Raw genomic sequence first — 14,566 nt, 5'->3', positions numbered from 1 at the left:
ATTTCAAAGAGGTAAGACAAAAAAGTGCTTGTCCTCCCTTGCCCCCAGCAGCACTCTGCAGGTCTCCCAAACCCTCTGTGTGCCCTCTTTTTATTTATTTATTTATTTATTTATTTATTTATTTATTTATTTATTTTATTTGTATGCCGCCTCTCTCCGTGGACTCGGGGCAGCTAACAACAGTGGTAAAAAGAGCATGTGACAATCCAATACTTTTGCAAAAACACATGAAAAACACAGAGGGCCTGGGACATCTGCAGAGTGCTTCAGGGGGCTAGAAGAAGGCAAAAATGCTGTTTTTGCAAAAAGGGGTGTTTTTTTTGTAAAAACGGGGGTGTTTTTGCCTTCCCCCAGACCCCAGTAGCAGTCTGTAGGCCTGCCAAACCCTCTGCGCACCCAGTTTTCTTTCAAAAATGGTCCCGTTTTCACCCATTTTTGCAAAAAATGGGAAACACAAAGAGTTTGGGAGGCCCGCAGAGTGCTGGTGGGGGATGGGGGAAGACAAAATACATTTTTTTCGCAAAAATGGGGTGCAGGGGCAAGGCTGTGGGAGGTCAGGAATAGCTGTATTCAGTGTATAGGATGCACCAACATTGCCACCCTCTTTGGGTGTGTGTATGTGTATCTTATACTGTACTCCGAAAAATACAGTATCTTTCTTTAACCCTCTCTAAATGTTTTCAAAATTGCAGAGGTGTTATTTTTGTTTTCTTTTTGTCCCATATTTAAAAAAAAATACTACCTAGACTTTGATTTAAAAAGTACAGAGATTTTTAAATTTTTTAAACGGTCTGTTCAAGCTGCTACATTATTAAAATTACTCTCAACTACCAATTCAAAAATAATTGCTACTGAACTGCAATTCCACCTACTGTACCAAGGACAGCTCATCTGTTGCTTCTGCCAGCTTCCCTACCCTCAAATAAGTCTGCAATTTGACAGCTGTTGTTGTTTTCCATGGTTTGCTCACAATATAATAGCTTCAATCTCTCCAGTCCTGGAACCAGAGACCATCTGCTTCTTTCAATAAACTATGGGGCCCAAATTTCCATACAAAGTACTTTCTGACTTTGAATGGATCATTTATTAAAATAAAGCATCCTCACCTTTGTCCTATGCCTAATATTCTTTATACACCAAACAGTTCTACTTTAGAAACACCATGATTTTAATCAGGGATAAGTATCCACTGGCTACTATATTAGATGAGTTGCATGGCCTCCTCCCTCATTTCCACATACTGAGATAATCTGCTAGTGTAGATACCTGCTAGTACTAGTGTCAGTATGGAAGTAGCACCACTATTTTATTTATCTGCAAATGAAGAACACTTGTATTTATCATGGTGTCATAGATCTGTTCCCATTACTGACAAGGTATGTTGGGCCTGGCTGCTGGGCTGTGGAAAAAGAAGAAGCCAAAGGCAGTGCTTCCAACATGAGCTGCAGAATGTCTGCTGTGCCTTCAGAAGCTGCATCCCTCTAATTTCCTCCAGTTTTGACGCGATCCGGAACAGCACTTCCCAGACTCCAGACTTCAACTTTGCCTGAACAATGACTAACATTGACTAAACAATGTCGCCTGGCGGGACCCAGGGGAAGAGCCTTCTCTGTGGGGGGCCCGACCCTCTGGAACCAGCTTCCCCCTGAGATTAGGATTGCCCCTACCCTCCCTGCCTTTCGTAAACTCCTTAAGACCCACCTCTGCCGTCAGGCATGGGGGAACTAAAACACCTCCCCCTTGCCCATGTTGTTTTGTTGATTGATTGACTGTGTGCCTGTTTTTTTATATATACAGTGAACCCTCGATCATCGCGAGGGTTCCGTTCCAGGACCCCAAGCGATGATCGATTTTTCGCGAAGTAGCGGTGCGGAAGTAAAAACACCATCTGCGCATGCGCAGATGGTGTTTTTACTTCCACCGCCGCCCGCCCTTCGCCCGCCCACCCCGTTGCTCGCGCCTGGGGTTTCCTGGGGAGCGGAGCCGGGGTTTCCCCAAGCGTGCGCGCATTGCTGGGGCCGCTTCCCAGCTGGGGAGCGGCCGCAGCAACGCGCGCGCGCTTGGAGAAACCCCGGCTCCGCTCCCCAGCTGGGGAGCGGCCCCAGCAACGCGCGCGCGCTTGGGAAAACCCCAGATCCGCTCCCCAGCTGGGGAGCGGCCCCAGCAACGCGCGCGCGCTTCGGAAAACCCCAGATCCGCTCCCCAGCTGGGGAGCGGCCCCAGCAACGCACGCGCGCTTGGGGAAACCCCAGATCCGCTCCCCAGCTGGGGAGCGGCCCCAGCAACGCGCACGCGCTTGGAGAAACCCCGGCTCCGCTCCCCAGCTGGGGAGCGGCCCCAGCAACGCGCGCGCGCTTGGGGAAACCCCAGCTCCGCTCCCCAGCTGGGCAGCAGAGCTGGGGTGTCCCCGCGCGTGCCGCCCGCCCACACCGTTGCTCGCGCCGCCGCTGGGGTCTTACGGGGCAAGAGGGGGAAGACCCAGGGAAGCCGCCCAGCTTCCCAGCTGGGGAACTCCACCATCTACGCATGCGTGGCCATAGAAAAAAAGGCACACATGCGCAGATGGTGGAGTTTACTTCCGGGTTGAAAACTCGCGAAATAGCCCTTTCGCGATGCTTGAGGACGCGAAACTCGAGGGTTCACTGTATTGGGATTGTTTTATGAAATTACTAATTTTAAATTGTAATTAGATTGGTGGGCATTGGATTTATTATTATGTACTGTTTTTTATTATTGTTGTGAGCCGCCCCAAGTTTGCGGAGAGGGGCGGCATATAAATCCAATAAATCTAATCTAATCTAATCTAATCTAATCTAATCTAATCTAATCTAATCTAATCTAATCTAGGGATCTGCTAGCAGCTCTCCAGTTTCACCCACCAATGGAAATTCCTCCGTTTGTCCCATTGCTTCTTCCGTGGCTGGTCCTGGCAGGCTCCCTTTGCAGACAAGGCTATGATGCCCTGCCACGCTCGCTGTGCACATCCCAGGTCTACACCCGTGCTAAGCATTTGGAACCTGGGCCAGCAGCAGGAGGAGGAAAAAGATGGGGAGGAGGGCTACAACTGACCATAACCCCATAGTAACACCGCTCTCTTTAAAATGGGTAAGGCCTGCCGTGTCTTTTTTTTTTTTTTTTTTAATCACACAACCATCGCAGAGGATAGACATACAATCCTAGGAGAAGACACTTTTAAAGAGACGAACACTACTTTTGGAGCTTGAAGCAGCTTTTTGAATCTGAAATACATCATAACTCTGACAAGTGCAATATACACTGTTTCCAAAGAAATATACAATAGAGCTTTTGTTTATTCCCTTTTTAAAGAGCACATGTAGCTAATAAATACTACCTACATATGATATTCCAATTCAGCTGACCCGTGGCCCATGTTGGAAATCTTTATAATTCCTCAAGTCCAGAAAGGAACATGCATGCATAACGCAACATTTTCATCCTAGTACAGTGGAACCCCGACATAAGAGCTGCTCTACTTAAGAGCAACTCGAGATAAGAGCTGGGAGGGGAGAGATATTTTTTTTCTACTTACAAGCCCAAATTCGAGATACAAGCGCCAAGGAGCTGTCTCCTGAAGCCAAACGCTAACTTCCGCGTTCGGCTTCAGGAGACAGCTGCGAAGCGGCGCGCATGTTTTAAAAGGTTGCAGCCGGCCTGGGGGGCTCGGGAGGGTGCTTGCAGCTTTCTTTCTTGCTCTTTTTCTTTCTCTCTTTTACCTTCCCTTCCTCTATTTCTTCTTTTCTATCTCCTTCCCACCTTCTTCCCTCCCTCCCTCCCTTCACTCATTCCTCTCTTACTCTCCCCTTTCATAAGTTTCCTTGCTTCCTTCCTCTGTTCCTGTCCCTTCCCCCTTTCTTTCTTTCTTTCTTTCTTTCTTTCTTTCTTTCTTTCTTGCTCTTTTTCTTTCTCTCTTTTACCTTCCCTTCCTCTATTTCTTCTTTTCTTTCTCCTTTCCACCTTCTTCCCTCCCTCCCTCCCTTCACTCATTCCTCTCTTACTCTCCCCTTTCATAAGTTTCCTTGCTTCCTTCCTCTGTTCCTGTCCCTTCCCTCTTTCCTTCCTTCCTTCCCACCCTCCGTCCATTCATTCACCCATTCCTCTCTTGATCGCTTAAAGCCGGTCCCTGGTGCAAAAAGGGTTGGGGACCTCTGTCCTACAGGATTGGGTGGCAGAGAAGTTGAACATATGTAAATTTAAAAGTTTAAGAAAGTTTACAAGTTAAGTGAAAGAAACTTCATTATTCATTTATATGTACATGTACATTTCTTCATTAAAAACATGTCTTTCTGCATAATTTAGACTAACTTTGTGAGTTTTTTGAGGGCTGGAACCAATTAAAATTATTTACATTAATTCCTATGGGGAAAAGTCGTTCGAGATAAGAGCTGCTCGACTTAAGAGCCCAGGTCCGGAACGAATTAAACTCGTATCTCGAGGTACCACTGTAGTTTCATTATAAGTTGCATAAGTTATGCTGGCATTTGCTTTATTTATATATTTATTTGTACAAGTGATATTACTTCATGAGTTTAAAGTAACATACAGTAGGTAGCTCCCTATCTTTTCCTTTAAAAAAAAAATCAGAATACTTTTATTATTTGTCCATAATTTCATTAGCAGGTGGCTGCCTCTGCTCAGCCGAAGGGGAGGGCCGTGTAGGAAGCCAGCAAGGGGGACGGGACAGGAGGGAGACCCGGCTGAGGAGGTGGGTCCTGCATGGGGATGTTTTTCAATATGAATGAGCTGGCTTCCTTCTGTGGCATTCTCCAACTTTTATAGATTGACTAATTTGTGGAAATTCAAAGTTTCCTGATAATACAAATATAAATGTAGTTGCAGCTACATTTTAAGTTTTAAATTTCGTCCCGTACTGACAACAGTAAAATACTGAAAATAGTAATCAGCTAAATTCCACTGCACTAACTATCCTGTTTCTGAAAGGATAGAACTATTAGTGCTCAGATACGTAGTAGTAGTTATATTAGTTTCTCCGTCTGTTCTAGGAGAAATAGCAATGACAATTCAATTTTCCAATATGAATTTAACACTACATTTCTACTAATAAGTCTGAATCTTATCACAATTAAAGATATCAAATAGTAATCCTTTGGCTATAATGTCATGAACACACATTCCATAATTATTAGTATTATACTTTTAGTACAGATTCAGACATGTGTGAAAAGAAAAAGGCAATCATTGCTAGACTTTATATTTAATGAAATGAGGCTGACTCCATCCATGCTGATTTTATAGACATCCTTCAAAATTTGGTTGGGCCACCAGATCTGGGTAACCCAGAGACTGGTGAGATACTGAGGTAGTTCCATTGTTATTAACACCTGGACTTTGTCTCATAGTTCTCTTATAAACTTGTCTATCTGACAACTGCAAAAGGCAGCTTTACTTGGAACAGCTTACATCCTGCAATGATATCTTTAACATTGTCAAAAAACATATGTATCCCCAGGTCCTTGAGAAGGACTCAGTAGATGGATAAAAATGCCAAATTCAATCTAAACAGCCAGCTGACTGTGCAATGGATAATAATAATGATGATGATAATGATAATAATTTGGCATATATAGCTTTTAGCCATGTTGTACATCACCTGGTGTCACTTGTTTTGTGAGAACGGTGGCCATATAAGGTTGATGAATAAAGAAATAAATTTAAAACAACAAAAATGTATAATTAAGAGGTGCCACACTCAAAAGCAAACCAGCAAATACACAGTAAATTTAATTTTTACAGCCAAAGAAAGAAAAAAATGTGTCAGAATGGAAGAAAAAGAGTCCAGAGTAGCAATCTCTTAAGATGTCTTAAAATCTCTTAAAATGTGCCATGAAAATATCTTTACTGTACTTCTAAAGCTAAGAAATAGTTACCGCACAATAACCTCCCATTCTCCTTCTACAGCAAACAACATCTTGACAGTACAAGAGTTCAAAAGTCCTTGCAGGTTTGCCTTTATTATGTCAAGATGTCAGAACTCATTTGCATTATCTGATTTTTAAATATATTCTTTCTTCTGTTTTTGGCTATTATCTGGCTAGATCTAGAATCTGGGGGGGAAAGTGTTTGTACAAGAAAGAAAGCTAACAAAATCTATATTTTACAGATCAATGAATATTTGGAATTTTAAAAACCCAACCCTCTGGAGAAGAGAAAATAAACCATGTGGCTGTATACACACAGACTCACAAATCACCCAAGCTTAATTTCAAGTAATGAAAAATGCAAATTTGCCCTCAAATGACAGCATTAAATAGAAATAGAACTTCTTTGACAATTTTTCTGGCAAATAATTTGCTTTTCTTTCCAATATTTATATCTGAACTTGTAAAATGCATTTCTTTCCAAAATTTTACCATTTCAAAGAAAAAAAGTCTGAGAAATCATAAAGATGTTTTTAATATGCCAATAGCAAATGGTTCTTTATATTAATTTTAATTGGAGTCACTTAATTGGAGTTAAGAGACTCCAATTAACTAAACCTGGCTGATCTAAACTAAGTAGGACCGGTCCTGGTTATTATTAAGGTGTGAGCCGCAAGGTAGACTAAAAATATATTGGAAGAAGGCAACGGCAATCATATCTATACTTTTTTGAGGAGTACAGGTAGTCCTTGACTTACAACAGTTTGTTTAGTGACTATTCAAAGTTACGACAGTGAAAAAAGAAAGAAAGACAAGAAAGGTCATAAAATGGGGCAAAATTCACCTGTCTCCAGTGGTGGTATTCTACCTATTCGCACCGGTTCGGATGAATCGGTAGCAGCTGCGGTGGGAGGTTCAGCCCACCCACCCGGACATCATGACAGACACTGCGCATGTGCAGAAGTGACGCCCATTTACTCCCGTGTCAGAACCAGTAGTGTAAGTGAATTCCACTACTGCTTGTCTCATTTAGCAACAGGAATGTTGGGCTCAATCGTGATTGTAAGAAGAGGATTACCTGTATAGTACCACATGGTCATAGCATTATCATATCACATAAACAAAAATTCAATGTGACCAAAAGGAAATGTTATATTTTACAAGCATTAAACTCAGCAATATCGTTTGTTTTAAGGAAATGTATGGCTTAATAAGAATACAATAATCACAGCATAAAATGGTTCTATGAATTTCAGTCCAAAATAATTCTGAATAATGCAAAATTATGAGATTGGTTCATATAAACAATCCATAAAATTACAGTGGTACCAATATGTTTAAGACATGGCAAAAGAAGAGAATTAGAATGCAATAAATATCATGACAATTGTAAAATACAGATTAGTACTCACCATCTCTTTAGCTATTTCCACAGCTTCTTGCAGCCCATAAAGCCTGCCACAGACTAGGTAAATCCCATTGGCCCAGAGAATACAGCCCTCATGGACCCAAAATTCATTGCTATCAAGAGGTAGTTCAGGAATTTGTAGCTCCAACTCAGGAACACCTTCAGAAGTAGGTATGGGGGGTTTAGAGTCTGAAGAAGTATTTTCACCAACATTGCCACCCTCAGTGGCTGCTTTTTTACAAGCATTGCCTCTTGAAAGTGACCGAGAAGCCCCAGCACAGTCCTCAGAGCGATGTCGTCTTTTGAAACGTGGGTGGGCAGTCAGGCTTCTCTGTTCTTTTTGCTCTTGCTCCTCCTCTTCTTCCTCTGTGTCAGTCTTGGAACCATTAGACAGACTTTTATGTCGTACTTTGATCTTGTTTTGCATCTCTGTGGATTTCTTAGGAGGGGGGTTCTTAGGCAGTGTGGCTGCATAATCTTGTGGATAGAAAGGTCCAAAAAGATCACCCATGTTGCGGTAGCTGGCCCACTTGCCACAAAGGCAACAGACAAGATGGCCCATAACGGATGACTCTGTTACAACAGGACCTTGTAGCATAAAAGAGGAAGTAGGCAGTACTTTACTCTCAACATTGCTAGGAGGTGGTGTTGATGACCTCTGTCCTTTTCGACCCCTCATCAATTTATTCTGCTCTTCTTCTTCTGCGTTAATTATTGTGCATACAGCACCTAGCTCGCATTTGTTTACCACATGAATATAAGGGAAAAAAGATTTATTCCTAGTATCAGTTTTATCAAGAGACTGAATAGCATATTTTAGTTTGATTTCTGGTTCTTGAGGCTCCACAATGGGAGCAGCAGCTCGTCTTGGCTTCCGCTTTCGTGGTTGTGCTGTAGTTTTCCTCCTCTCCCTTCGCTGTCTCTTAGGTTTTGGTTCACTGTCTACTGCCTCCTCCGATAGCTGCACTGCTTCTGGCACTAAGGGAAGCGGCAATTGTTGTTGCTGCTTCTTCTGCTTGTTTACGCTACCGATAGGTCTTCCCTTTTTCTTACCAGAAGGGAAATATCCCTTTGGAGGAAAGGAATCTGACTTGGGTGACATAATGCCTCCATCTTTTTCTTCTGGCTTTACACTTGTTTCAGGAGTCAAAATATTGGTTGGCGGAATTGATTTTGATTCAGAAAAATTTACAGATCCATCTATTCTTACTTGCCCAACAGATTTCTGAGAAGATGCTGGAATCATGATAGGCACTGAACAATCTTTGCCAACAGTGACATGTTCAGAAACCTCTTTTTTCACAATCTCATCTCCATCATCACGCCAATCTTCAGAAGATATTGTCCGGGAAATTTCATTGGTCAGTACTTGATTTTCTCGATCTAACACTTCTATTTTTATATTTTCTTCTCCTATTTCATGATTGGCCACGTTCCCACTGTCTGGGCGGCCACTCTTCAGAGACAGAATGTCATCAAGAGTGACGGCATCTGCACCAGCCTCAGCACAATTTGAAGATGCACTCCTCCTAACACTGGGAGAGGTGATTTTTTGAACAATAGCTTCCAGCTTTAATCCACGCCCCTTTCGTGGGGGAAGAATTTTTGTTTTGGCTGGGCTTGTGATGGAGACACCAGAACAGTTTCTATTATCAGGACTTGGAAGATTCCTAGATGATTCTCCTTTTGAGAATGATCTGCCAACATCTTGGTTTTGAGAGGAATGGGCATAAGAATTGAGAGTTTTATCAACTCCATCCTTTGATGAAGGGTGTATGCGTCCTTTGTCATCAATCCCACTGGTTTTCATTTCCTGCAACTGCCTCTTGCTTGGAATAGGAGAAATGAATGAGCGGACTCGCCTTCTCATTATTAAAGGATTTTGAGGAGACTGATCTTCTTGGCCAGGAATTCTTACCATGGCATTAGCAGATTTAAGTACATCGCCAACATTATCACGCCTATGTGTTTCACTATTTTGTGAAATAAATCTCTTTTGACTTGTTGTCCCTAGAGAGCCACTGTTCTTTCCAGGGGTTAACTGACGGGAAAGGTCCCAACCCGATTCATGTTGCTGAATCTTTTGATTCATGTGTTTCATCTCCACACACTTATTCTGAAGAGTGCTCTCACCCCCCAACAAACAGCGGCTGGTTTCTTGGCATCCCACGTCATGATAAGAACCAGAATGGAGATACATCATCCCATCCTTGTCATTTTTTAAAGGATTCCTTACTCTGTCTAAGAACTGTTGCTGTCTTGGGCTCTTTCTAGCTGTTTCCTGCCTATGCTGTGCTGCAGCAATCACACCCTGAGCAGAGCTGCTGCCCCAATCTTTATAATCCTCTTGTTGTTGATGGTATAGCTGTCTTTTATAGTGATATTGAGAATTCAGTCCTTGATTAGGATCACCATAAACGTGGGATCTGGAATTACCATGATATGCTGAAGCCAAAGATGAACTTTCCGAATTTGAAGAGAAAGAAGTATGCAAGGAACTTCGGTTGACCCTGTCAGAAAGCACCATATGTGGATTCATCTGGTGAAGATCTGTCCCTGGACCTCTATTTCTTCCGGGTGACATCTTTAACTTATCTGCCAAATCATGAAATTGAGAGGGAGATTTACCTCTCATTCCTTCCCGGCTGCTTCCTATTCTGCCAGGTCCTCGTCTCATTTGTGTTGTTCGGCTATCCTGTTGTAGCAGGTAGTCTGATGCAGAATCAAGCGTGGCAGCTCCAGGGCTAGCATTCCCTCGGTAAGATTCATGTTTAAAACTAGCATGGTGACAATCTCCCGATTTTTTGTTGTTGACGTTGGCAGAGGTCTTAGGTTCAAAATCCTCCTCCTTAATCTGCCCACTGTGAGACTTTAGCTTGGCTTCTATGGCTACGAGGCCACCAGGGAGGATGACTGATTGATTTAAACCAGAGGTCAGACGGTCGCTTCTTCCACTCCTGCCATCAGTACTCATATGGCCCCCAGAATGTGGCCCAGAATCTCTAGCAATCTGCCTTAAAGGGGATATGTCACAAATGACTGATCGTCTCTCAGAGACTCCTGCAGCTTCATGAGCTGTAGACTCTAAGTCAAACTTTCTAGGTATTGGGTAATCTACCAAATTAATCTGTTTCATCTCAGCTGCACTGCCACTTAATTTTCTATCCCAGTGTCCCCAGTGTGAACCTTCCATAAGTGATCCAATACTTTTATTTAAAAGGCCTCTGTTACTTAGTTCATTTGTTTGATTAACCAGAACATTGGGTCTCATGCTACTGTCTAAACTTCCACTGATTCCATGCTGATCTTGGGCATTTCTAGAATATCTTCTGTCAGGATGATGGTGATAGCCTTGCAGAACTTCCTGCAACAGACTGGGAAATTTTTCATTCCTGCCCTTTCGCTCATTATGCACTGAAAACTCCCCTTTATCCTGACCTGAAGGATACTGTGAAAAGGTACCAGAAGTTCTTTGCATATTAACCCCAATACTATCTTTGAAGCTGTACCTCAAACTACCGGGGGATTTAGAAGGCTCTGTTCTGCTTGAAAAACTAGAGCCAATAGCAGCATGACCAGGTGGGTTGTTTCCATCTTCATTATGATTAGTGCTGTTGTCCCCAGTTCTGCTTCCTTTATTTCCACCTTGTGACTCTTGCTGAGCTCCTACAAGACTGGTGTCTTTCACCGCAGAGGCAGAAGGCAATGCTTGAGCAGTTGTAGAAGAATCATCTTGTGGCGATTTATCCTGTCCACTTGGTTTTTCCACTCTTCCTGACATAGCTTCTCTGGAGACTATCACACCAACTGTCTTTTCATTGATCTTTGGGGGGACCTCCACAGAAATCAAGGCTTCTTTTCCATCAAGAGGGGAGGCTGCTTCTTCTTCCTCAACTGCAGAGCTGGTGGTGATTTTTGCAGGTTCATTTTGAGATGGTGGTGCTGGTGATGGTTGAGGTTTCTCTAAATTAACCCCTTTATAAGTGGTGTCAGAACTGGTGCTCTGACCACTCAATTGTCTCACTCTTTCTCCTTGATCTTCTGAACTACTGGAACAACCACCATCAATGGACTCTGCTAGTGGAGACTTAAGCTGTTCTTCTGCTTGAGAGGAACCTTCTGAATTTGCGCAGCTCTCTGGTTTTTTTGATGATTTTTTGGAGCCTTTCTTCTGAGGCACCAAAGCATCTGAGAGTAACATGTGCTGAACTGTATTGGGAAGATTAGCTACTTGACTACTCAGGGCACTTAAACTGCTTAGTCCTGGATCTGTAAGTCTTTTTTCTTGCAAGCCTTCAAGCCCAAATCCTTTGAAGCCTGCACCCTGAGCACTGGGGCTCGGCAACATGGATGGTGTTGGACTAAGCTGAGGCATCATTTGTAAAATGCGGTTTCTAGATGCTACTGGAATGTTACTTTGTCCACACTGGAGATTATCACCACCCGGCATGAGAGGAGATGGTGTGGAACTGCAGCTTGGAGACTGAACCACAGAGGCAGCTGGTGACGGGTTAGATATAGGACTAAAATTCTGATGGAACTGCATGGGTGATCTTACAGGGACCTCAGCTTGATTGTACTGCCCCACTTGACTTTGAAGAGACAGTTTGGAAGCAGTATTTGAATACTGCATTACATGTTGTGAAGGAGTCTGTTGTTGTTGCTGCTGCTGCTGCTGCTGCTGTTGTTGTTGTTGTGACTGCTGTCCCTGTCCTTGTGCCTGTTGACTCCCTTGGGTCAATTTTGACTGCTCAAAGTTTTTCATTGGCTGTGCCTGAAAGCTGTAATTTGACTGAGTCCCATAAGCTTGTGCACTTGAAGCAACAGCATGTCCTTCATACTGTGAGCCGGCATTCACAGTATAATTACTATCATAGTTCTGTCCAGATTGACCAAACCGTTGAGGAGAAGGAAAGGAAGAAGAGGAAGAAACAGGAGGCTGATAGTGCTGACTATACTGACCCATTCTTAATGGATAGCTAGTAGATGAAGGCAGATTTGAAGGCCGTTGAATTGACTGCAAATGGGGTGTGTTAGAGGCAGATTGGTTAGAGGCCTGTGGTAAAGGCTGATGAGATTGATAGAGCTGCTGCCTCATTTGCTGCACTTGTTGCTGTTGTTGGCTAGATGTCTGCTGCTGGTACTGAGCACTGCCAGGGGAGAAAGGACCAGCATAGTCCTGCTGATAATGTGTTACTCCACTAAGTGACGAGTGTTGTGTTTGAAACTGGTTTACGTGACTTTCACTTCCATACTGGCTTCCAAAGCTGCTGCCTTGGGGTGGTCCATAGCTCTGTACAGGTCCAGAAGGCCTACGCTGAGGAAGCTGTTGTCCTGCTGCTGCTGCGGGATCCTTGCTGGAAGCCATATAGTAGAATTCTCCTGCTTCTTTTCTGAAACCTTGATAACTCTGATGTCCAGAGCTTTCACTACCCATAGATGCGGCGTTTCCTGTTGCTTCCCGACGACCACTAGTGCTGCCACTGCCTCCAAAGCTCTGAAACATCTGAGCTTGCTGGCGAGTGCTAAATTCCTCTAGCCGGGATGCACCATGTACTTCCTGTGGGTAGTTCTGTTGGTTTCCGTGGTAACTGCTCTGCTCCCGAAAGGACTGCATGCTGCTCAGCTGCGTATTGACAGCTTAACAGCCTGCCTGAAAGAGAAAAAAGATAAATAAATCAGCAAAACAGTTCATGTCCCCCAAGACACAGAAATATACATATTATCAACTAACTGACCTAGTATTGTTTTCCCCTCAGGAAACTAAGCCCATGAATTTCTGCTATGGAAAACAGAATAGGATGACAATGACTATATTTTATAAGAACATTTTGGGAGATTTTTTTTTATTAGTTTCCATCTATTCCATGTTAGAGCTGCTGTGACAGATATCAGAATGACTCCAGCCCCAGAGCAATTCTGTACTGTTTACAATATGTCAGAGCAGAAGATATTTGAACTGGAGAAACTTTGAAATGGTTTTAAAATACATCAATATTAACCAAGAAGCAAATACCATCTTTTATGAAGTGAATTAAAACTCCAAAAAAAATAACCACCAGGTTGAGCATAACTTAAAATTACGAGTGAGACATCACCAATTGTGCTTTTAGATTTTATGAAAGATTCCTATATTCCAATTTTTCCAGTGTCCCAAAATTCAAATAATAATATCACATAAACAGCAATATTAATATTTGTAGCACCTAGCACATTTAAAAATCTGAATATAAAAGGTGGAGCACATAAACCAAATTTCAATTTAAGCAAAAAAAATTAATGTAAAATAGCTGAATACTCCGAAAATACTTCCCTATAACTCTGTAAATATTTAATTCAGGTTATGTCTATCTTCAAATATATGAATGCAGTCTGATTTAAGCATATGTTCATTAAAAGTTATAATTTGTTTTAAGTCACCAAAAGTTAAGGCAAGTACTAAGCAATTAAAATTGTTCTAATACCTGCTAGCAAAACCAAATCAAATATGTAACTGAATAAGCCAATTAATTTACTTCCTCAACAATCTTTAGGAACCAGAACTTGACCAAACTTGGCTGATTCCAGAAGCTAAGAGCATTAACACTCAGATGGGAGATACTTGAGAATGCCATAGCTGTTGACTACTGTAAAATAGAATACAGTATATGCTTTTAAACACTGGTGCTGGAGAAGACTCCCAAGAATAGCACGGAGAGCCAAAAAAACAGGCAACTGAGTTATCAAATAAATAAATGCAGAATTCTCACTTAGAGCACAAATAACCAAGCTCAAATTGATCTACTTTGAGCACAAGATGTAGTTCTCTTGAGAAAGTTTCAATGCTAAGAAAAGTGGAAGGAAAGAGAAGAGGATGACCAGTAGCAAAATAAATGGACTTGGTTACAATGGCAATAGGTGCTCCACTGGTAGATTGGAAAAATCAAGTTAGGGAAGATCGCAGTGGTGAAAAAAACCTGTCTATGTGGTAACTAACAGTTAAAACGATTTGATGATATATAGTCAGGCAAGAATAAAACAGTAAAAAAATCATACAAGGCATTAGCAAACTTTTAATTATCGTATTTTTCAGGGTATGAGTGGGTGGAAATGTTAGTGTATCAAATATCAATAGAATAGAAAATGGATAATCTAATATGTCTGAAGAGGTGTTATAAAGCTTATGAAGGGAGTAGTATTAGGTAATACAGGTAGTCCTCAATATAGAACCATTTGTTTAGTGACCATTTAAAATTATAACGGCTCTGAAAAAAGGCATTTA

At 42.2% G+C, this 14,566-nt stretch overlaps 1 protein-coding gene across 10 annotated transcripts in view; it reads right to left on the bottom strand.

The window, feature by feature from the left end:
- The window catches only part of TCF20 (transcription factor 20), a 98,708-nt gene that overhangs the window by 23,472 nt on the left and 60,670 nt on the right, over window positions 1–14,566 (bottom strand). For all 10 annotated transcript variants that reach the window (XR_011559497.1, XR_011559498.1, XR_011559500.1 and 7 more), the window contains exon 2: window positions 7,310–12,958. Coding sequence is in view for 6 of the 10 variants with exons in the window: in XM_070755996.1 (XP_070612097.1) it covers window positions 7,310–12,922 (5,613 nt within the window). In the remaining 4 variants the exon portion in view is untranslated. The remainder of the gene's footprint in view (window positions 1–7,309; window positions 12,959–14,566) is intronic.

This window comes from Erythrolamprus reginae, chromosome 6 (genome assembly GCF_031021105.1).
Source record: "Erythrolamprus reginae isolate rEryReg1 chromosome 6, rEryReg1.hap1, whole genome shotgun sequence".
Classification (NCBI taxonomy): domain Eukaryota; kingdom Metazoa; phylum Chordata; class Lepidosauria; order Squamata; family Dipsadidae; genus Erythrolamprus; species Erythrolamprus reginae.
This window is presented reverse-complemented; position numbering and strand designations above follow the sequence as displayed.